The sequence below is a fragment of the Musca autumnalis genome, unplaced genomic scaffold (assembly GCF_047663935.1).
Source record: "Musca autumnalis isolate F117 unplaced genomic scaffold, ASM4766393v1 scaffold_4, whole genome shotgun sequence".
NCBI classification, from domain to species: domain Eukaryota; kingdom Metazoa; phylum Arthropoda; class Insecta; order Diptera; family Muscidae; genus Musca; species Musca autumnalis.
In genome coordinates, this window is record NW_027411977.1 from 241,647,216 (window position 1) to 241,669,372 (window position 22,157).

The window sequence follows — 22,157 nt, forward strand, 5'->3', positions numbered from 1 at the left end:
CAAAATTACGAAATTAATATAAAAAATAAAATCTTAAAAAATAACTTTAAAATAATAGCGTATGTATGTAACTTTCGTTTCTATTTTACAGCCCTAAATACATTGTAGTAAGATCTTGTTTTCCATAATTGAAAAGTCAGATATTCAAAGTAAAGATGTCGGGAAATGTTTCCATAAAAACTGAACCCTTTGCCAAAGATTATAAACAAGAAAATTCCAACAATGACACACATACACCACGCTACAATGACATAAAACTTGAATATTTAACAAATATGACAAATGATATTAATGAAGATGAACTAGACTTGGATAACATGGAAGAATTTTTACCAGAGAATGACAATGAAAATATAATTGATATAATCAAAGAAGAGGACGTGGGTGGAATGGACGAATCTTTATCACCTAGCATCTACTCACCGTCATCACTTACATCGAAATCTGATGACTGTACGAAAGCCATTACCCATGATGAAGTTCAACATGTGACTAATACAACAACTCAACAGATATTCTTACCCAAGTTAGAACTAATGGATGTCCACACAGATGAGGATGACGATAGTGAAGGTGGTGACACAGACTCCAACGTCAGTGATAATAATGGCAGATCTATTATTTCATCTTCCTCTGCACCTCAAAGACCTACTAAACATAAATGTGAACTGTGTGGTCGTTGTTACGAGAAAGCTTACTATCTCCGGGCTCATATAAAAGATAAACATCCTTCGTCTATAGATTTAGATTATATATGCAAAATTTGTAATCGAAGATTTGCTACACAAACAGGTCTTGATAGACATTGCTACCGAGCGCATCCAGAAACTCAAAAACCTACTAAATATAAATGTGAACCATGTGGCATCTCTTTTACTGAACATACAAATCTGCGGCGACATATAAGAACTAAACATCCTATTTCTATAGATACAGTGGCTCAAACACCAGAACCTATTAAACATAAATGTGAAATATGTGGTAGTGGTTATATACGATTAGCATCTCTCCGAAAACATTTGAGATATATACATCTTTTGTCCTTAGATACAGGGTATATGTGCGAACTATGTCATAAAGGATTTTCCACACAAGCAGGTCTTGATTTGCATTCTTACACGAGACATCCAGAAGCTCAAAAACCTGCTGAACATAAATGTGAACAATGTGGTATTTGTTATATGAAATCTAAACATCTCCAGGAGCATATAAAAAGGAAACACCCGCCTATAGCTTCAGAGTATGTCTGCGAAATTTGTTCTCGAAAATTTACCACACAAGCAGGTCTTGAGAGGCATTCGACCTGGAAGCATCTAGTAACTACTAAACATAAATGTGAAATATGTGGTAACTGTTATAAGGACTCGACAACTCTACAGGCACATATAAAATATAAACATCCTTCGCCTCCAGATTCCGAGTATATTTGCAAAATTTGTAATGAAAAATTTACCACACAAAAAGGTCTTGATAAGCATTCTTACCGGAAACATCCAGTAGGTATTAGAACTAAATGTGAAATATGTGGTAGGTGTTATAAGGGCCCTTCAAAGCTCCGGGTACATATAAGAAATAAACATCCATCGTCTATAGATTCAGAATATATTTGCAAAATGTGTGATGACAGATTTAACACACAAAAGGGTCTAGATTGGCATTCTTCTGTGATGCATCCAGTAGCTCAAACATAGACTAATTAATGTAGAGACAAAGAATGGCTCTCACCATTTATCTGCGGCGACATAGATGTCGTTTACGCATGTTTGTGGTTTGAGTGACAGCTACTTGTTTCACTCAAACGAAAACTCCTAAAAATATTAACATTTACGAACTATATGCCTATCAAAAAGAGTGGCATAGTTAATTTCATATGTAAAGTACATTTTAAATTGGCGAAGTTTGCAAACAAAGACCCTAATTGGTAGAAAAACAAATAAATTGTTTTCGAAGTTGAGTCATTTGACTAGCCCCAGTCTGGCTTGAGTCAGATGACTAGCCCCAAATCGATTCGTGCGACATCTGGTTGAAAATGAAAAATGAGAGCGTTCGTAGTCTCTGCTTCATTAGTCTATGGCTCAAACACCAAAGTCTATTTAACATAAATGTGTGAAATACATATGTGTGTGGTAGTTCTTATATACCATCAGCATCTTTAGATACAGAGTATATGCATAGACTAATTAAGTAGAGACATAGACTAATTAAGTAGAGACTACGAACGCTCTCATTTTTCATTCTCAACCAGATGTCGCACGAATCGATTTGGGGCTAGTCATCTGACTCAAGCCAGACTGGGGCTAGTCAAATGACTCAACTTCGAAAACAATTTATTTGTTTTTCTACCAATTAGGGTCTTTGTTTGCAAACTTCGCCACTATAAAATGTACTTTACACATGAAATTAACTATGCCACTCTTTTTGATAGGCATATATTTCGTAAATGTTAATATTTTTAGAAGTTTTCGTTTGAGTGAAACAATTAGCTTTCACTCAAACCATAAACATGCGTAAACACATCTATGTCGCCGCAGATAAATGGTGAGAGCCATTCTTTGTCTGTACATTAATTAGTCTATGGTATATGTGCGAACATTGCCTTAAATAATTTAACACACCATTTGACCTTGATTTGCATGGTAAAAATATGCATTAAAATAAACCGCGCCAAATCTACAACAACAACTTTACAGAATGGACTTACAGATCATGAACGTACAAAATGTGTAATGACAAACAGAAATAAACACGGACGCGCAGCTACCAAAATAGAAATGTGAAAAATGCGGCATATTGTGAAGGCACTGTCCGGCCTCATCAAACATTTTAGAAATCATAACCATCCAAGCCAATTGTGTTCTCAAATGAATTAACATAGGTATTAAGATCGTAAAAAATTGTCCAAAATAAAATGTAAAGATTGATCTCGAGGTTAATTAAAGCCACTCAAATGTAAATATTAAATAAAAATGTTAACAAAAATTAGGCAAGAGTTTTATTTTTCAAATTTTGTAAGAGCTATTTAAATAATATTGCAATTTGATCACGATAATACGTAATTCAGGCAAATATTACGAATTATCGAGAATTACGATTTAGCGGCATAGGTACAAAAAATTTCGGATAAAACAACAATGCGAATCAATCACTGCTTTTATGGGTAAATATTGCGAAGATTTGTTTCTGCGATCCGAAGCATTTAAGGTTATAAATATCGAAACGATTTTAATTCTTAGATACGGCATAAGTAAAACAAAATGTCCTTAAACGAGGCTCGAAAATCAAAATAAAATATTCTACATATTTACATACATTTATGAAAACAGGTAGGAAAAGCATTAAGTTCGGTCTGGCCAAACCTTTTATACCCTCCACCACAAATTTCAGTCATTTCGGTGGATTAATGTGGTCACAACCTTCAAAATACCGAAAATCGGAAGGTACCGTTCTATGGGGGCTATATGATGGCGTAGACCTATACCTACAAATTTTCTGGGGGAAAGTTTCTTGGTCACCACACTCAATTCGAACATACTCACTGAGAACATCCCGGCCTCTATATCTTCATTAGTCTATGGTTCGGAAACAAAACATGTATTTTCAGTAAAAGAAAGTGAGTTGAGAGAGATTTCTTGATGCTTTGTGACTTAAAAAATTTTGTGCGATAATTTTCTGCAATTTTTTTGTTTGAGAGAGCAAAATTCAAGATTCTCTCAGACGCAACCTTCCTCTCAGAAAGGGTCTGCAGAAGCAACCTTTCTTTAAGAAAGGGTCTGCAGAAGCAACCTTTCTTTAAGAAAGGGTCTACAGAGCCACCATTTCTTTAAGAGAGGGTCTACAGAGTCACCCTTTCTTTAATAAAGGGTCTACAGAGTCACCCTTTCTTTAATAAAGGGTCTACAGAGTCACCCTTTCTTTAATAAAGGGTCTACAGTCACTCTTTCTATTATAAAGGGTCTATAGAAGCACCCTTTCTATTATAAAGGGTCTATAGAAGCACCCTTTCTATTATAAAGGGTCTATAGAAGCACCCTTTCTATTATAAAGGGTCTATAGAAGCACCCTTTCTATGATAAAGGGTCTATAGAAGCACCCTTTCTTTGATAAAGGGTCTATAGCAGCACCCTTTCTTTAAGAAAGGGTCTACAGCAGCACCCTTTCTTTAAGAAAGGGTTTATAGAAGCACCCCTTCTTTGAGAAAGGGTGTATAGAAGTATAACCATAGACTAATTAAGTAGAGACTACGAACGCTCTCATTTTTCATTCTCAACCAGATGTCGCACGAAACGATTTGTGGCTAGTCAGCTGACTCAAGCCAGACTGGGGCTAGTCAAATGACTCAACTTCGAAAACAATTTATTTGTTTTTCTACCAATTAGGGTCTTGGTTTGCAAACTTCGCCACTTTAAAATGTACTTTACATATGAAATTAACTATGCCACTCTTTTTGATAGGCATATGGTAAATGTTAATATTTTTAGGAGTTTTCGTTTGAGTGAAACAAGTAGCTGTCACTCAAAGCACAAACATGCGTAAACGACATCTGTCTCGCCGCAGAAAAATGGTGAGAGCCATTCTTTGTCTCTACAAAGAGACAAAGAATGGCTCTCACCATTTATCTGCGGCGACATAGATGTCGTTTACGCAGATGTCGCAACCGGTTTTATGATATTTTGTTTCCAAAAAGTCATATTTGGTTTAGTCATAGACTAATTAAGCAGAGACTACGAACGCTCTCATTTTTCATTCTCCACCAGATGTCGCACGAATCGATTTGGGGCTAGTCATCTGACTCAAGCCAGACTGGGGCTAGTCAAATGACTCAACTTCGAAAACAATTTATTTGTTTTTCTACCAATTAGGGTCTTTGTTTGCAAACTTCTCCACTTTAAAATGTACTTTACATATGAAATTAACTATAACACTCTTTTTTATAGGCATATAGTTGGTAAATGTTAATATTTTTAGGAGTTTTCGTTTGAGTGAAACAAGTAGCTGTCACTCAAACCACAAACATGCGTAAACGACATCTGTCTCGCCGCAGAAAAATGGTGAGAGCCATTCTTTGTCTCTACATTAATTAGTCTATGGTTTAGTGCGAACATTGCATAATGTAAATCTGGACATAATAGGCCTGTTCGATAACCCAAAAATTTGCACAAGCTTTTGCAGAATGTTGTTCGATAACAAACTTGTTCAATAAAAGAGGAATGGGAAGTTGTACCAAGTACTTGCAAATACTTTTTCCTTGCGAAGTTATCGAAAATAATGAAAATAATAAATGAATTTAAGAAAATTATTGTATCCGTTTACTTCACCATCTTTTAGGGCTGCCATGTCTTCAAAAATTTTGCCCGTGAAAATGGATAAATAATTACTTCAAATAGCTAAATTTAAATTAAATGTTTTTACAAACACTTAATAATATTTACATGCGAAATTTTTTGTTTTTCTTTTACAGTCAACCCTAAGTACGTTGTGCTTTGATGACAAAAATATTCCAAGTAAAAATGTCGGAAAGCTTTTGTATAAAAACGGAATCCATTGCCAAAGATTGTGAATCGGAAGATTGTAACAATGATACAAATTCACTAAGGTACAATACAACAAAACTTGAAATTTTTCCAAATATGCTAAAAGATATCAAAGAAGACGGATTAGACTTGGATAGGATGGAAGAATTTCTACCAGAGAAGGTCGACAAAGTAGCATTTGATCAAATCAAAGAAGAGGACGTGGATGAAATGGAAGAATTTTTACCTGAGAATTCACCTAGCATCTACTCACCGTCATCACCCACATGGAAATCTGATAATTGTACGAAAGCTATTATCCATAATGAAGTACAACATGAACGTGGTACACAACAACATCCAACTAATATAACAACTCAACAGATATCCTTGCCTAAATTAGAAATAATTGATGTGCACGAAGAAGAGCCGGATAAACACTCTGAAATCAATGAAAATAAAGAGGATTCTCGGGATGTCTGCATGATTTCAAATAATATAGTTCAAAAATGCAAAAAATCAGATAAAACCTGCCAAGACAAAAACTCCAACAAATGTGAAATATGTGGTACATGTTTTAGAGCATCTTACAATCTGCTGGCACATATAAGAAATAAACATCCTTCGTCTATAGATCCAAAGTATATCTGCGAAATATGTCATAAAAGATTTACTACACAAAAAGGCCTTACTGCGCATTCTTACCAGAGACATCCGGTAGCTACTGAACATAAATGTGAAATATGTGGTAGTTGTCATACCCAATCAAAAGGTCTCCGGTTTCATATGAAAAATAAACATCCAGAAGCTTATTCCGCTCAAACACGTACTAAACAGAAATGTGAACTATGTGATTGTTCTTATACAAGACATAAAACTCTCCGGGCTCATATGAGAGATAAACATCCTTCGTTTATAGACGCAGAACATATCTGCGAAATATGTCATAAAAGATTTACCACACACATAGGCCTTACTACGCATTTAAGAATACACCCAGAAGTTGGTTCCACTCAAATACATATTTGCTAAACATATGGTCTGTTCCTTTACTTCTGAAAATGGTAAAACCGGCAAAAGTAGCAAAAGTTGTATACTGCTCCCATATGAATTGTATGGTGTCTGAAGTAAAGGAACGCTTTTCGAGTAAAAAGCGGTAAAACGTGAAAATTCTTGAACGTAAAGGAACAGAGCTATAATTGTGAAATATGTGGTAGATGTTTTACAGAAAATTATCACCTAGAGAAACATATGAGAAATAAACATCCTTCTTCTACGGGTTATGACTGCACAGAATGTGGTTTAAGATGTAATGACGGATCGAAATTTCTCATTCATTTGTCCGAGGTACACAGGCAGACCAAATGCAAATAAATGTCCGAAATGTGGTATAATTATGAAGACGCATTCCGGCCTCATTCAACATTTAAAAAATCGTAACACCAATGTCCCGCTTGTGGAAAATGTTATAAGGAAATATTCGATCTAACGATACACATTAAATGGTCGCATTCCAACGAAAAGGATGAACTACGAAGAAAGGTTTTAGATTGTGAATTATCTTCAAGTGTCATGAATATCATCGAATTGGAGCATTTTGATTGAACATTTTGTGATTCTGTGGAGTCATTTTAATAATCAATAATAAAATAATCATAAACGGATATACAAATGTCAAGTGTGTAATACATATGACATTTTGCTCGACTGCCGAATTCTGTTCTCACATGAATTTACTTAGATATAAAGATTATAGAAAAAATCCACAATAAAATGTGAAGATTGTCCTTGAGTTTAAAAGTCTCTCAATTGAAATAACAGAATTTAATAAAAAATATCAATTAACTTTTTTTTTCAAAGTTTCATTTATTGCAAGAGATATTTAGGTGATATTGAAATTTGATAATTCGTAATTCACGATAATAAAAATTGTGAATTTTTGATTTATTTTTGTAATAATGCGTTTATTAATACCTGCCTAATAAAATTTTGTTGAACAAATTATGTGAATTGCTTTTTTTTTGGAAAACATTTTTGACATTTCACAGTAATGAACTGGTTTTTGTTGTAGTTGTCTGATGTATGTATCTACCTGGCAATTGTGCCATGGTTAGGCTAATGCATCTACCTTAGTAATTGTACCATACACAATAACAACAATGGTTTTTCTCTCTCTCTCTCACTCTCGATCAATTTTTTGACAAACATCTTGGGTCTCTTGCTAAAACGACAACAGAGCATAGTTTGAACGGTACCCTTCATCACTTCGTACCAGCGCGTTATTTAGTTTTAATTTGTTGTTGAAGTTTATAATAAATTAACAATAAATAAGTGTTATTAAACAATAATCATCAACTCACCACAAATTCAAGGTATATTTATTTTTTTAATACGTGTATTACCCCTTTAAAAGCAAGTGTCTGTCCAATAAAAAAACGAATTATATGAAATGTCAAAAACACCACTTACTGTGTTTGTGGATTGTAATGAGAATGTGTGTCATTGGGTTTGCTCTCACAGTGTTTCACATTGGGGTAAATAGTTTAAAGAAATAAGTAGAGGTAACCGCTTAAAAAAAATTAATAAAGTATTTTTATTTGTACATTGAAATTCATTTCATTTATAATTTAAAATTATTTCTTTTGTAATTTGAATTTGTTCAATAATTAAATTTAAAAAAAATCGTTTTAAATAGAGAAAAGTTCAATTTACAAAATAAAATTGAATTACAAATGAAATACTTACCCAGCAAAATGTTCGATGCCAAGGATGCTATTGAATCAGGGGTGAAAGTGATCTGGCATGTCATCTTTTTAGCATTTTCACTCATTTTCACATATGAGCGTGACCACCATAAGATGACGTTCATTTTCGGATCTTAAGATGACATGCATTGTCGGATCCTAAGCATGTCATTTTGACCAATGCTTTTACATGTCATTTTCACCAACCCTTTGGCATGACATTTTCATGTCTTGTTTGGAAAATTCTGTATTGAAATATGATTTTCATGACAAACCTAACTCTTTATCAATTCAAACTAATTCATGAAATAACTAGAGCTAATTTTAGCAGCATAAAAATTTCACTCAAAACAAGTTTACTTTACAAGTTTAGCCACTGATTTTGTTTCATCTGTACAAATGATTCAAATGCTGATAAAAAGATCGGATTTTTCGAGACTTCCTCTGCATGGGTTTAAATGCTAATGAAAAGATCGGATCATTCACGACATGCTTTGAACTAATGCAAAAGATGCCATGAAATCACGTCATCGCATAGAACCCCTTCCTTCAAATTATGCTGGGTAGTTCTGATTACAAATTTAAAATACAAATTATAAATGAAAAATATGAATTTTGAATGGAGTAATCAAATTACAATTGAAATTCTCCGAATTACATGCGAAAATGGTGCAGTGTGTGTCATAGACTAATCAATCGTATAGACCATAGACTAATAAAAAGATAGACGAAGGAATACTCAATTTTGCGCCGTAAACCTACTCAAACACGAAAACTCAAAAAAGTTCGAAGACGATTTTTGCGGAAAATGGCAATATTTTCATGGATATTTTTGTCTGAGGATATTGTTCCCATCAAAAACTAACCCCATGTAGCCTTTTGCCAAATTAAAATATTTATTAACTTGTATTTTTGGCATTTTATTTTGAGTACCTCTGTAAGCATACTCAATTCGAACATACTCGGTGAGAGCATTCCGTCGTCTATCTTTTTATTAGTCTATGGCACGAATCGATTTGGGGCTAGTCATCTGACTCAAGCCAGACTGGGGCTAGTCAAATGACTCAACTTCGAAAACAATTTATTTGTTTTTCTACCAATTAGGGTCTCTGTTTGCAAACTTCGCCACTTTAAAATGTACTTTACATATGAAATTAACTATGCCACTCTTTTTGATAGGCATATATTTCGTAAATGTTAATATTTTTAGGAGTTTTCGTTTGAGTGAAACAAGTAGCTGTCACTCAAACCACAAACATGCGTAAACGACATCTATGTCGCCGCAGATAAATGGTGAGAGCCATTCCTTGTCTCTACATTAATTAGTCTATGATATTAATATTTACGAACTATATGTCTATCAAAAAGAGTGGCATAGGTAATTTCATATGTAAAGAACATTTTAAAGTGGCGAAGTTTGCAAACAGAGACCCTTATTCGTAGAAAAACAAATAAATTGTTTTCAAAGTTGAGTCATTTGACTAGCCCCAGTCTGGCTTGAGTCAGATGACTAGCCCCAAATCGTTTCGTGCGACATCTGGTAGTTCTTGCCACTAATTGCACGTTCTGTCAGTTATCTTTTACTGAACAAGTTTGTTATCGAGCATAATTTTGTAAAAGTTTGTACAACTTTGTACAAACTTTTGGGTTATCGTATATACCTAATAGCAACATGTTGCTGGTATGTCAATTGCCCATTCCATAGATTATCTGTCAAATAAATGACGTAAATTCCCAAAACACCTGTTTAAGTGCAAATGTAAAATTCCTCTTAAGCATCCGTTTAACCATATGTATTAACATAAAGTATTCAGTGCAGGGGCTGAATTTTGTTTCCATGAAAATGTGAAATGAAGAATTTTATAAAAGAAATAAATGTCATATTAAAAATATTATAAAGAAAATATTTTTCATATCAAATTTTCATAGATCAAAAATCCAGTCGCCGGTCTTCCAAACTTTCATAATTGCTTCTTGTTTCAGAAAGGGTCAATAGAAGCACATTTTCTTTCAGAAAGGGGCTATAGAAGCACTCTTTCTTTGAGAAAGGGGCTATAGAAGCACTCTTTCTTTGAGAAAGGGGCTATAGAAGCCACCTTTCTTTTATAAAGGGTATACAGAAGCACAAGTTCTTTCAAAAAGGGTGTATAGAAACACCATTTCTTTCAAAAAGGGTCTATAGAAGCACCCTTTCTTTGAGAAAGGGTCTATAGAAGCACCCTTTCTTTGAGAAAGGGTCTATAGAAGCACCCTTTCTTTGAGAAAGGGTCTATAGAAGCACCCTTTCTTTGAGAAAGGGTCTATAGAAGCACCCTTTCTTTGAGAAAGGGTCTATAGAAGCACCCTTTCTTTGAGAAAGGGTCTATAGAAGCACCCTTTCTTTGAGAAAGGGTCTATAGAAGCACCCTTTCTTTGAGAAAGGGTCTATAGAAGCACCCTTTCTTTGAGAAAGGGTCTATAGAAGCACCCTTTCTTTGAGAAAGGGTCTATAGAAGCACCCTTTCTTTGAGAAAGGGTCTATAGAAGCACCCTTTCTTTGAGAAAGGGTCTATAGAAGCACCCTTTCTTTGAGAAAGGGTCTATAGAAGCACCCTTTCTTTGAGAAAGGGTCTATAGAAGCACCCTTTCTTTGAGAAAGGGTCTATAGAAGCACCCTTTCTTTGAGAAAGGGTGTATAGAAGCACCCTTTCTTTGAGAAAGGGTGTATAGAAGCACCCTTTCTTTGAGAAAGGGTGTATAGAAGCACCCTTTCTTTGAGAAAGGGTGTATAGAAGCACCCTTTCTTTGAGAAAGGGTGTATAGAAGCACCCTTTCTTTGAGAAAGGGTGTATAGAAGCACCCTTTCTTTGAGAAAGGGTGTATAGAAGCACCCTTTCTTTGAGAAAGGGTGTATAGAAGCACCCTTTCTTTGAGAAAGGGTGTATAGAAGCACCCTTTCTTTGAGAAAAGGTGTATAGAAGCACCCTTTCTTTGAGAAAGGGTGTATAGAAGCACCCTTTCTTTGAGAAAGGGTGTATAGAAGCACCCTTTCTTTGAGAAAGGGTGTATAGAAGCACCCTTTCTTTGAGAAAGGGTGTATAGAAGCACCCTTTCTTTGAGAAAGGGTGTATAGAAGCACCCTTTCTTTGAGAAAGGGTGTATAGAAGCACCCTTTCTTTGAGAAAGGGTGTATAGAAGCACCCTTTCTTTGAGAAAGGGTGTATAGAAGCACCCTTTCTTTGAGAAAGGGTGTATAGAAGCACCCTTTCTTTGAGAAAGGGTGTATAGAAGCACCCTTTCTTTGAGAAAGGGTGTATAGAAGCACCCTTTCTTTGAGAAAGGGTGTATAGAAGCACCCTTTCTTTGAGAAAGGGTGTATAGAAGCACCCTTTCTTTGAGAAAGGGTGTATAGAAGCACCCTTTCTTTGAGAAAGGGTGTATAGAAGCACCCTTTCTTTGAGAAAGGGTGTATAGAAGCACCCTTTCTTTGAGAAAGGGTGTATAGAAGCACCCTTTCTTTGAGAAAGGGTGTATAGAAGCACCCTTTCTTTGAGAAAGGGTGTATAGAAGCACCCTTTCTTTGAGAAAGGGTGTATAGAAGCACCCTTTCTTTGAGAAAGGGTGTATAGAAGCACCCTTTCTCTGAGAAAGGGTGTATAGAAGCACCCTTTCTTTGAGAAAGGGTGTATAGAAGCACCCTTTCTCTGAGAAAGGGTGTATAGAAGCACCCTTTCTTTGAGAAAGGGTCTATAGAAGCACCCTTTCTTTGAGAAAGGGTCTATAGAAGCACCCTTTCTTTGAGAAAGGGTCTATAGAAGCACCCTTTCTTTGAGAGAGGGTCTATAGAAGCACCCTTTCTTTGAGAAAGGGTCTATAGAAGCACCCTTTCTTTGAGAGAGGGTCTATAGAAGCACCCTTTCTTTGAGAAAGGGTCTATAGAAGCACCCTTTCTTTGAGAAAGGGTCTATAGAAGCACCCTTTCTTTGAGAAAGGGTCTATAGAAGCACCCTTTCTTTGAGAAAGGGTCTATAGAAGCACCCTTTCTTTGAGAAAGGGTCTATAGAAGCACCCTTTCTTTGAGAAAGGGTCTATAGAAGCACCCTTTCTTTGAGAAAGGGTCTATAGAAGCACCCTTTCTTTGAGAAAGGGTCTATAGAAGCACCCTTTCTTTGAGAAAGGGTCTATAGAAGCACCCTTTCTTTGAGAAAGGGTCTATAGAAGCACCCTTTCTTTGAGAAAGGGTCTATAGAAGCACCCTTTCTTTGAGAAAGGGTCTATAGAAGCACCCTTTCTTTGAGAAAGGGTCTATAGAAGCACCCTTTCTTTGAGAAAGGGTCTATAGAAGCACCCTTTCTTTGAGAAAGGGTCTATAGAAGCACCCTTTCTTTGAGAAAGGGTCTATAGAAGCACCCTTTCTTTGAGAAAGGGTCTATAGAAGCACCCTTTCTTTGAGAAAGGGTCTATAGAAGCACCCTTTCTTTGAGAAAGGGTCTATAGAAGCACCCTTTCTTTGAGAAAGGGTCTATAGAAGCACCCTTTCTTTGAGAAAGGGTCTATAGAAGCACCCTTTCTTTGAGAAAGGGTCTATAGAAGCACCCTTTCTTTGAGAAAGGGTCTATAGAAGCACCCTTTCTTTGAGAAAGGGTCTATAGAAACACCCTTTCTTTGAGAAAGGGTCTATAGAAGCACCCTTTCTTTGAGAAAGGGTCTATAGAAGCACCCTTTCTTTGAGAAAGGGTCTATAGAAGCACCCTTTCTTTGAGAAAGGGTCTATAGAAGCACCCTTTCTTTGAGAAAGGGTCTATAGAAGCACCCTTTCTTTGAGAAAGGGTCTATAGAAGCACCCTTTCTTTGAGAAAGGGTCTATAGAAGCACCCTTTCTTTGAGAAAGGGTCTATAGAAGCACCCTTTCTTTGAGAAAGGGTCTATAGAAGCACCCTTTCTTTGAGAAAGGGTCTATAGAAGCACCCTTTCTTTGAGAAAGGGTCTATAGAAGCACCCTTTCTTTGAGAAAGGGTCTATAGAAGCACCCTTTCTTTGAGAAAGGGTCTATAGAAGCACCCTTTCTTTGAGAAAGGGTCTATAGAAGCACCCTTTCTTTGAGAAAGGGTCTATAGAAGCACCCTTTCTTTGAGAAAGGGTCTATAGAAGCACCCTTTCTTTGAGAAAGGGTCTATAGAAGCACCCTTTCTTTGAGAAAGGGTCTATAGAAGCATAATTTTTTTCAGAAAGGTTCTAAGGAGCACGCTTTCTTTCAGCAAAGATTCTGTTTTTTTCTTTATTCGTTGCAGATTTTTTTTTATTTTTTTACACTTTTGTGAGAAAAATGGAAATTACCAAAAATTGTCTGTTAAAATTAATAGTAAACACATACATATGTACTTATTTAATTTTTATTATTATTAATTAATTTCCACAAGCAATATCGCCTTAGTATTGCCTTTAAATGATCAAACCATAGACTAATTAATGTAGAGACAAAGAATGGCTCTCACCATTTATCTGCGGCGACATAGATGTCGTTTACGCATGTTTGTGGTTTGAGTGACAGCTACTTGTTTCACTCAAACGAAAACTCCTAAAAATATTAACATTTACGAACTATATGTCTATCAAAAAGAGTGGCATAGTTAATTTCATATGTAAAGTACATTTTAAAGTGGCGAAGTTTGCAAACAGAGACCCTAATTGGTAGAAAAACAAATAAATTGTTTTCGAAGTTGAGTCATTTGACTAGCCCCAGTCTGGCTTGAGTCAGATGACTAGCCCCAAATCGATTCGTGCGACATCTGGTTGAGAATGAAAAATGAGAGCGTTCGTAGTCTCTGCTTAATTAGTCTATGATCAAACGAGAAAATGGTTGCGAATTAGAATCAGAAAATTTACACAAATAATTTTGCGTGTCTAAACTGCAAGGAAATTTTAAATAAAAAATTGAGCATAAAATTTTTCATTCCAGTTTAAACTTGTAATCACGGACTATTCGTTAGTAAATCAGAGTTGTATTTTAAGACAAATTGTCTGGTGTAAACACCTAGCAAAGGAATGTGGCGCCCGTTGAGGGTTGCCGTATTTTACTTGGACCATTTTGACAGTGAAAATAATTGGTATGTTCCTTTACTTTTGAAAATTGTAAAACCGGCAAAAGTAGTAAAATCATAGACTAATTAAGTAGAGACTACGAACGCTCTCATTTTTCATTTCCTACCAGATGTCGCACGAAACGATTTGGGGCTAGTCATCTGACTCAAGCCAGACTGGGGCTAGTCAAATGACTCAACTTTGAAAACAATTTATTTGTTTTTCTACCAATTAGGGTCTCTGTTTGCAAACTTCGCCACTTTAAAATGTACTTTACATATGAAATTAACAATGCCACTCTTTTTGATAGACATATAGTTCGTAAATATTAATATTTTTAGGAGTTTTCGTTTGAGTCAAACAAGTAGCTGTCACTCAAACCATAAACATGCGTAAACGACATCTATGTCGCCGCAGATAAATGGTGAGAGCCATTCTTTGTCTCTACATTAATTAGTCTATGGTAAAATTTGAAAACTGCTCCCATATGAATTGTATGTTGTCAAAAGTAAAGGAACGCTTTTCGAGTAAAAAGTGGTAAAACTTGAGGATTCTTGCACGTAAAGGAACATAGCTAATAAAAATAATAAAGAAAACCCTACAAATTGTCTAAAAAATTACGAAATTCATATAACAAACTAAATGTTAAAAAAAAACATTAAAATAATAACGCATGTAACTTTTGTTTCTATTTTACAGACCTTAATGCATTTAGTAAGATCTTGTTTGCCTTAATTGAAACGTAAAGATGTCGGACAATTTATCCATAAAAACTGAACCCTTTGCCAAAGCTTATAAACAGGAAAATTCAAACAATGACACACATGCACCAAGCTATAATGTCATAAAACTTGAATATTTGACAAATATGGAAAATGATATTAATGAAGATGAACTAGACTTTGATAACATGGAAGAATTTTTACCAGAGAATGACAATGAATGCACAATTTATAAAATCAAAGAAGAGGACGTGGATGGAATGGACGAATCTTTATCAGAGGATTTACATAGCATCTACTCACCGTCATCACTTACATGGAAATCTGATGATCGTACGAAAGCGATTACCCATGATGAAGTCCAACATGATCGTGGTATACAACAACATCTAATTAATACAACAAATCAACAGATATCCTTGCCCAAAATAGAATTAATGGATGTCCACGCAGATGAGGATGATGATAGTGAAGGCCTTGAGATCAATGGAGATACAGACTCCAACGTCAGTGATAATAGAGGAAGATCTATTACTTCATCTTCCTCTGTAGCTCAAACGCCTACTAAACATAAATGTGAACTATGTGGTCGTTGTTATAAGAAATCTTATATGCTCCGAGCACATATAAGAGATAAGCATCCTTCGTTTACAGATTTTGATTATATATGCAAAATTTGTAATCAAAGATTTGCTACACAAACAGGTCTTGACAGACATTATTACCTGGCGCATCCAGAAACTCGAAAACCTACTAAATATAAATGTGAACCATGTGGCCTTTTCTATACACAATATGTAAGTCTACGGCGACATATGGAAAATAAACATCCTATTTCTATAGATACAATGGATGAAACACCAGAACCTATTAAACATAAATGTGAAATATGTGGTTGCTGTTATAAACAATTAGATTCTCTCCGGAAACATATGAGAAATGTACATCCTATGTCCTTAGATACAGAATATATGTGCGAACTATGTCATAAAGGATTTTCCACACAAGCAGGTCTTGACGTGCATTCTTACACGAGGCATCCAGAAGCTCAAAAACCTGCTGAACATAAATGTGAACAATGTGGTATTTGTTATATGAAATCTAAACATCTCCAGGAGCATATAAAAAAGAAACATCCTTCGCGTACAGATCCAGATTATACCTGTGAACTTTGTTCTCGAAAATTTACCACACAAGCAGGTCTTGAGACGCATTCGACCAAGAAGCATCCAGTAGCTACGAAACATAAATGTGAAGTATGTGGTAGTTTTTATAAGGACTCTATAGCTCTACAGTCACACATAAGATATAAACATACAGATTCAGAGTATATTTGCAAAATTTGTAATGCAAGATATACCACACAAAGAGGTCTTGATATGCATTCTGATCTGAAACATCCAGTAGGGACTAGATATAAATGTGAAATATGTGGTAGTTGTTATAAGAAATCTACAACGCTCCGGATACATATAAGAAAAGAACATCCTTCGTCTATAGATTCAGAGTATATTTGCAACATTTGTAATGATAGATTTAAGTCACAAAAGGGTCTAGATAGGCATTCCTTCACGATGCATCCAAACACCAAAACGTAGTTAACATAAATGAGAATGGACAAAAAGAAGAAGAAGAAGAAGCCGCGCCGGCAGTTGATAGTTGAAATCGAATGATTTTCGTAAAAATAGATTCTCATTCATTTTGCCGATAAAAATGGACAGCTAACGAAATATAAATATGGGAAATGCGGCATATTTGTGAAGGCGCAGTTCGGCCTTATCAAACATTTTAGATATCATAACCATTCAAACCAATTGTGTTCTCATAGGAATTTACATAGGTATTAAGATCGTAAAAAAATGGCCACAATAAAATGTAAAGATTGACCTCGAGGTTTATTAAAGCAACTCAAATGTAAATATTGAATAAAAATGTTTACAAAAATTACGCAAGAGTTTCAATTGTCATTTATTACAGTGAGTGTCAAAAATAGTCCGTTTTCAATTTTACCAATAATAACACATCAGTTTTTTAGAAGTCCATAACCAATAACCAAAAAAAAACAAGTGAGCAAAGGCTATAGTCGGGACGGGGCCGACCATGTGATACCCTACACCACTACCTCTGTGCATAAGCTTTTCACTGGTAAACATTTATTTTAGGGAACATAATCCGACTACCACCAAACATATTTTGGTTTTTAATCAAAAAAATATGCCTCTTTCTCTCTGGGACCCACATAAGCAACCAACATTTTGTGGCCATCCGATAAAATTTCGACCTGTAGAATGGAAGAATTGGATGCATTACCGACTATTGTGGTATATCCCTTGTTTGACCACCTTCGCCAACCTACTTTACACCAATCTACAGGTAATATTTTCTTCTTCCATTGACAGGCTTTGCCGTTGAAATAACCCTACTAGAAATCGATATATTCACAAAGAATACAATTTTGAATTTGTCTCCACATGAGTTTTTCCCCATTCCGATCCTTAAATATTATCCGACTATCACCAAAATCAATGGGCATCTCCCTCTGTGGGGCCCCCATCAATCCCCAAAAATTCGTGACTCTCCAATCAATATTCCAAATAGCGTGATTACAAAAAATGGAAAAATTGGATATTTTGTATTTTATAATATATTTTGCGATATCTCGGTTGTTTGACCACTTACTCCAACATACTTTGCGTCAATGTAAAGGACATATTTTCTTCTTCTATTGGCGGGCGGGACATATTTTCTTCTTCCTTTTGGAATACTCCTACTAGAAGCGGAAATATTCTCATAAGAAAAAAAACCTTGACTTTTCTCCACATAAGCTTTTCGCTTATTCCGACTCCTGACTATTATCCGACCATCACCGCATAAAATTCCAAAAACTTCGTGACGATCCGATCAAAATTACGACCTGTAGGCTGATTACAAAAAATCGGAAAATGTGATACATTAACGACTATTGCGATATCTCTGTTGTTTGAGCAGCTACGACAACCTACTTTACATCATTGTAAAGGTGATATTTTCTACTTTCCTTGCCAGGTTTTGCTTTTGATATACCTCTTAAAGAAACAGAGATATTGGCTTTGAAATAAAATGTTGACTTTTCTCCAAATAAGTTTTTTGCTCATTCCGACCCCTAAATATTATCCGACAATCGCCAAAATCAATAGACTTCTTCCTCTGTGAGACCTTCATTAACCCTTAAAATTTCGTGACGATTCGATCAAAATTGGGACCTGTAGCGTGATTTCCAAAAAATGGATAAATGGGATATATTACCGACTATTGCGATATCTCCGTTATTTGGTTACCTACGCCGACCTAGTTTACGTCATTGTAAAGACGGGATCTTCTACTTTCATAGTCAGGCTTTGCTTTTGGAAAGTTTCCAACCAAAGCTGTGATATTCGTCAATATAATTAAAATCGCAAAAATTAAAATTGGGGTTTTATTTGCTACTATTGTGATATCTTCGTTGTTTGATCACCTACGAGCACCTACTTTACATCAGTAGAAATGTGATATTTAGTACTTTCATTGTCAGGTTTTGCTTTTGGTATACCCCATGCAGAAGCTGAGATATTCGCTTTGGAAAAAAACGTTGTCTTTTTATCCACCTAAGTTTTTTGCCCTTTCCGACCCCTAAATATTATCCGACCATCACCAAAATCAATTGGCTTCTTCCCCTCCGGGACCCCCATCAACGTCCAAAATTTCGTGACAATCCGATCAAAATTGCGACCTGTAGCGTGATTACAAGGTTTAGATGGACGGACGGACACACATAGCCAGATCGACTCAGCTCGTCGAGACATTCATTTTGGTATATATAAGTATGGGTCTACGACCATTATTTCGATGCGTTACAAACTTTTTGGCCAAAACCAACTTATAATACCCTCCCCACATAGTGGTGTAGGGTATAAAAATAGAAATATGTTGGTCCTGTATATAACATGGTTTCATGGCAACCCTATATGCTAGAATTACAAAGCAAAGTTTGTTAAACCTGTTTTCTATGCGTCAAAAATATTCGGTTTTTGTAACTTTTGTTAAATATTTTGCCAAAAAACTGGTAATTATCGAAAATTTTCTGCAATATAAGTATACATTTTTTGAGTTTTCGGGTTTGAGTGACTTGACCGCGGAGAAATTGAGTGATCCGACGTCTATGTCTTCATTAGTCTATGGCCAAAGGACCGACATATTTTAATACTCTGTTCCAGAACCTGCAAGAAGCTACTAATTTTTACTACGATAACAATCTTTCCATTATGATAATAATTTGGGCTTAGCCCCTAGATGACATACATACATACCTAATTCTTTGTAGACACGTTTGTTGTTAAAAATTCCTCATTAAAAAAATCAGCGTTCAAGACTTGCTCTAAGACGAGTAAATCGATCTACAAAATTTGACAATTCGTGTAAGAACAATACATTTTTTACAATAACAAGGGGGTAAATATATATCTATATAGCAAATGATTAAAACAAAATTAAACTGATACAAATTGTCGAAACAGGTATACACATTTTTCAACATTTCTCGATAAATGTAAACAAGCATGATATATAAAATTATACTAAAAGTATTGTTAGAGCTCATTTAGACTAGCCATAAATCCTCGACTGGATTTAATAAATCCAGTACAAATCTCATTGCATTTAGATATACATTTTGAAGGATTTAAATGGCAGTCAGCTGATTTTTGTTCATATCACAATTACCAAGGTAGATGCATCAGCCCATCTGAACGAATTTGAAACGTCAACGAATTTTTTTAATTGAATTTAAATTGAAAATGTATTCTTTTATACTGAAAATGTGAGCACATTATGCTACTAATGCTAACTAAAGAGCAAATAAAGAATTATTTTATCGCAGTTTGCCCATATAAAATAAATAAGCGAATTATTTTATCGTTTAGACATCATAAATATTAGTCTTGGTTGATTAAAATCAACATTGTACATCAAAACAAATTTAATTTTTCCGCTTTGTTTACAAATTTTTACATTTTAAATTATTTTTAGTGTAGCAATTCACCGATACATCTACCTTGTTTCTTGTGCCAGCTTGCAACTTTTTGTATTTTCTAGCAACATGTTGCAAAAAACAGAGTTGTATACGAGGATTTATGCCAGATTTAAAGCAAATCCACTCAATGGGAGGATTTATTTTTGTATGGGAAATCTGGTAGATTTTGGCTGGATTTAGCAAATAAAACCTGATAATGGGCTAAATCCGCCTAATGGTGTCATATCTAAATGGTATATTAAGTAGTAACGTCATAGATTAAATGAAGGTATTTTCCGAAATCTCGGTGATTCTATGAAATTCAGGTAAACAATAACTTTGGCAATTATTTTGCAACATAGTCCCAATTTACATTAGGCGAGTTTACTTGCGGCAATTTGTCTCGTTCCTTTTTAAACTTGCCTCTTGCGTTTATAAAGGGCAATTCTGTTCCGACAAATTTTGTTTTCAAAACAATGAAAATAATGTCAAATACGAAAAATATAAAATTAATTGTCTGAGAAATGCCATTTCCATTCCCCTTACGTGTCTCTTCTACAAACTGGGACTTGCCGCAAGTAAACTCGCCTAATGTACATTGGGACATACTAAACTTTAGTTTCGACCATGGATTAAATATAAATAGGTAATAAGTAACAACAAAATATAATAGTGCTTTAAGCCAGGATTAGACAATACGTGTAATTTTGCTGTCAGTAAGCGTTAAACTTTGCTTAGGCCGCCATCAGACCATCTGCTTTTTCACATGTATGGCATCAGCTGTTCTGTATATTAGTATACCCAAAGTGACACCATACATGTGAAAAAGCAGATGGTATGATGGCCGCCTTAGACTACACCCTTTTACGATGATTAAGTGCTTATGCTCAATTTATTTGACATATATTGTATGAAAACGTCTTGTTAAGAAAAATACTGGATTTGCCGGTTTAAAGCATATTTTTTCTTAATTAACATATGGGCCCGCGGGAATGAGAAAAAATAGGGACACGACTAAAAGGTCTCAAAATCATAATTTATAAAAAAAAATATTTATTTATGAAATTAAAATTTTTCTAGAAAAACTCGACGTATGTTTTTCCATATATAATATATTCTAAAATATTAAGGAATATCAGTGTTTTTTTGAGTACAAAACGACTGGGGACACGCCACGGTAATAAGTATTTGCACCATGCGACCAATTCTTTTCATATAAATATGTAGAATATTTTATTTTGATTTTCGAACCTCGTTTAAGGACATTTTGTTTTACTTATCCCGTTTCTAAGAATTTAAATTTTTCAATATTTTCAACCATAAATGCTTCGGGATACAGAAACAAGACTTTTCGTAATATTCACCCGACATATCTTTTGACGTGGTTACCTAAAAAAATCGAATTAAAGAAACATATGAATTATCGACGAGAGTTATATTCAAGGCAAATTTATATAGGGTATATGCATGAATTACAACAACTAACAAATTTACAAAAACAACATTGTTGTTATTGAAAATTAATTGTCAAAGAAAATATTGAATAATAGAGTCGTCCAAAAATTTTTTTTCAGGAAAAACAAATACTTTTTGAAAGTCCTCTAAAATAGAACAATTTTGAATCAATATGTTAATATGTACATATATCGCATTCAGAACTCTCGTAGGTAATTTTTATTACACGTTTAAAATGAAATGCAGTATTTTATGGTATCAACTTTCGAAGTTTCGAATTTCATGAGTAGACCCTATTACATATTGAAAACTAAATTTACAAAAAAGAGTAAAAATACAGCTGATTGTCACTTCTACCTTATATGGTTATATTATATATTTTTTCATCCAGAAGGCCTTGAATTGCCTTGTAGTATGATCTGATACAATCCTTGGACATCATCCTTGCGGGTAAAATGTGGTAAAAACTGGTAACCTCAGGTACGTAAAGGAACACGACTAAAATGTCAACATTTGTTGTGGTTTTGTGTGAGAATTCAAATTACAACTTATTTCAAGTTCGACCAGCTGGCCTGATGCATCTACCTTGATAATTGCGCCATGCACAATAAAAACAACGCTATCTCTTCTCTCTCATCCA

At 34.9% G+C, this 22,157-nt stretch overlaps 2 protein-coding genes across 5 annotated transcripts in view; one reads left to right on the forward strand and one right to left on the reverse strand.

The window, feature by feature from the left end:
* The window catches only part of LOC141403775 (uncharacterized), a 28,164-nt gene extending 6,214 nt beyond the window's left edge, over positions 1-21,950 (forward strand). The window contains exons 2-4 of one of the 4 annotated variants that reach the window (XM_073986728.1): positions 5,459-7,882; positions 15,014-16,292; positions 21,909-21,950. In XM_073986728.1, coding sequence (XP_073842829.1) covers positions 15,063-16,292; positions 21,909-21,935 — 1,257 coding nt within the window. In that variant the 5' untranslated portion in view covers positions 5,459-7,882; positions 15,014-15,062 and the 3' untranslated portion in view covers positions 21,936-21,950. Of the gene's footprint in view, positions 1-91; positions 1,890-5,458; positions 7,883-15,013; positions 16,984-21,908 lie in introns of those variants that run through there. The other 3 variants (XM_073986725.1, XM_073986726.1, XM_073986727.1) reach the window with 3 other exon arrangements.
* The window catches only part of LOC141403818 (uncharacterized), a 241,152-nt gene that overhangs the window by 100,202 nt on the left and 118,793 nt on the right, over positions 1-22,157 (reverse strand). The window lies entirely within an intron of this gene.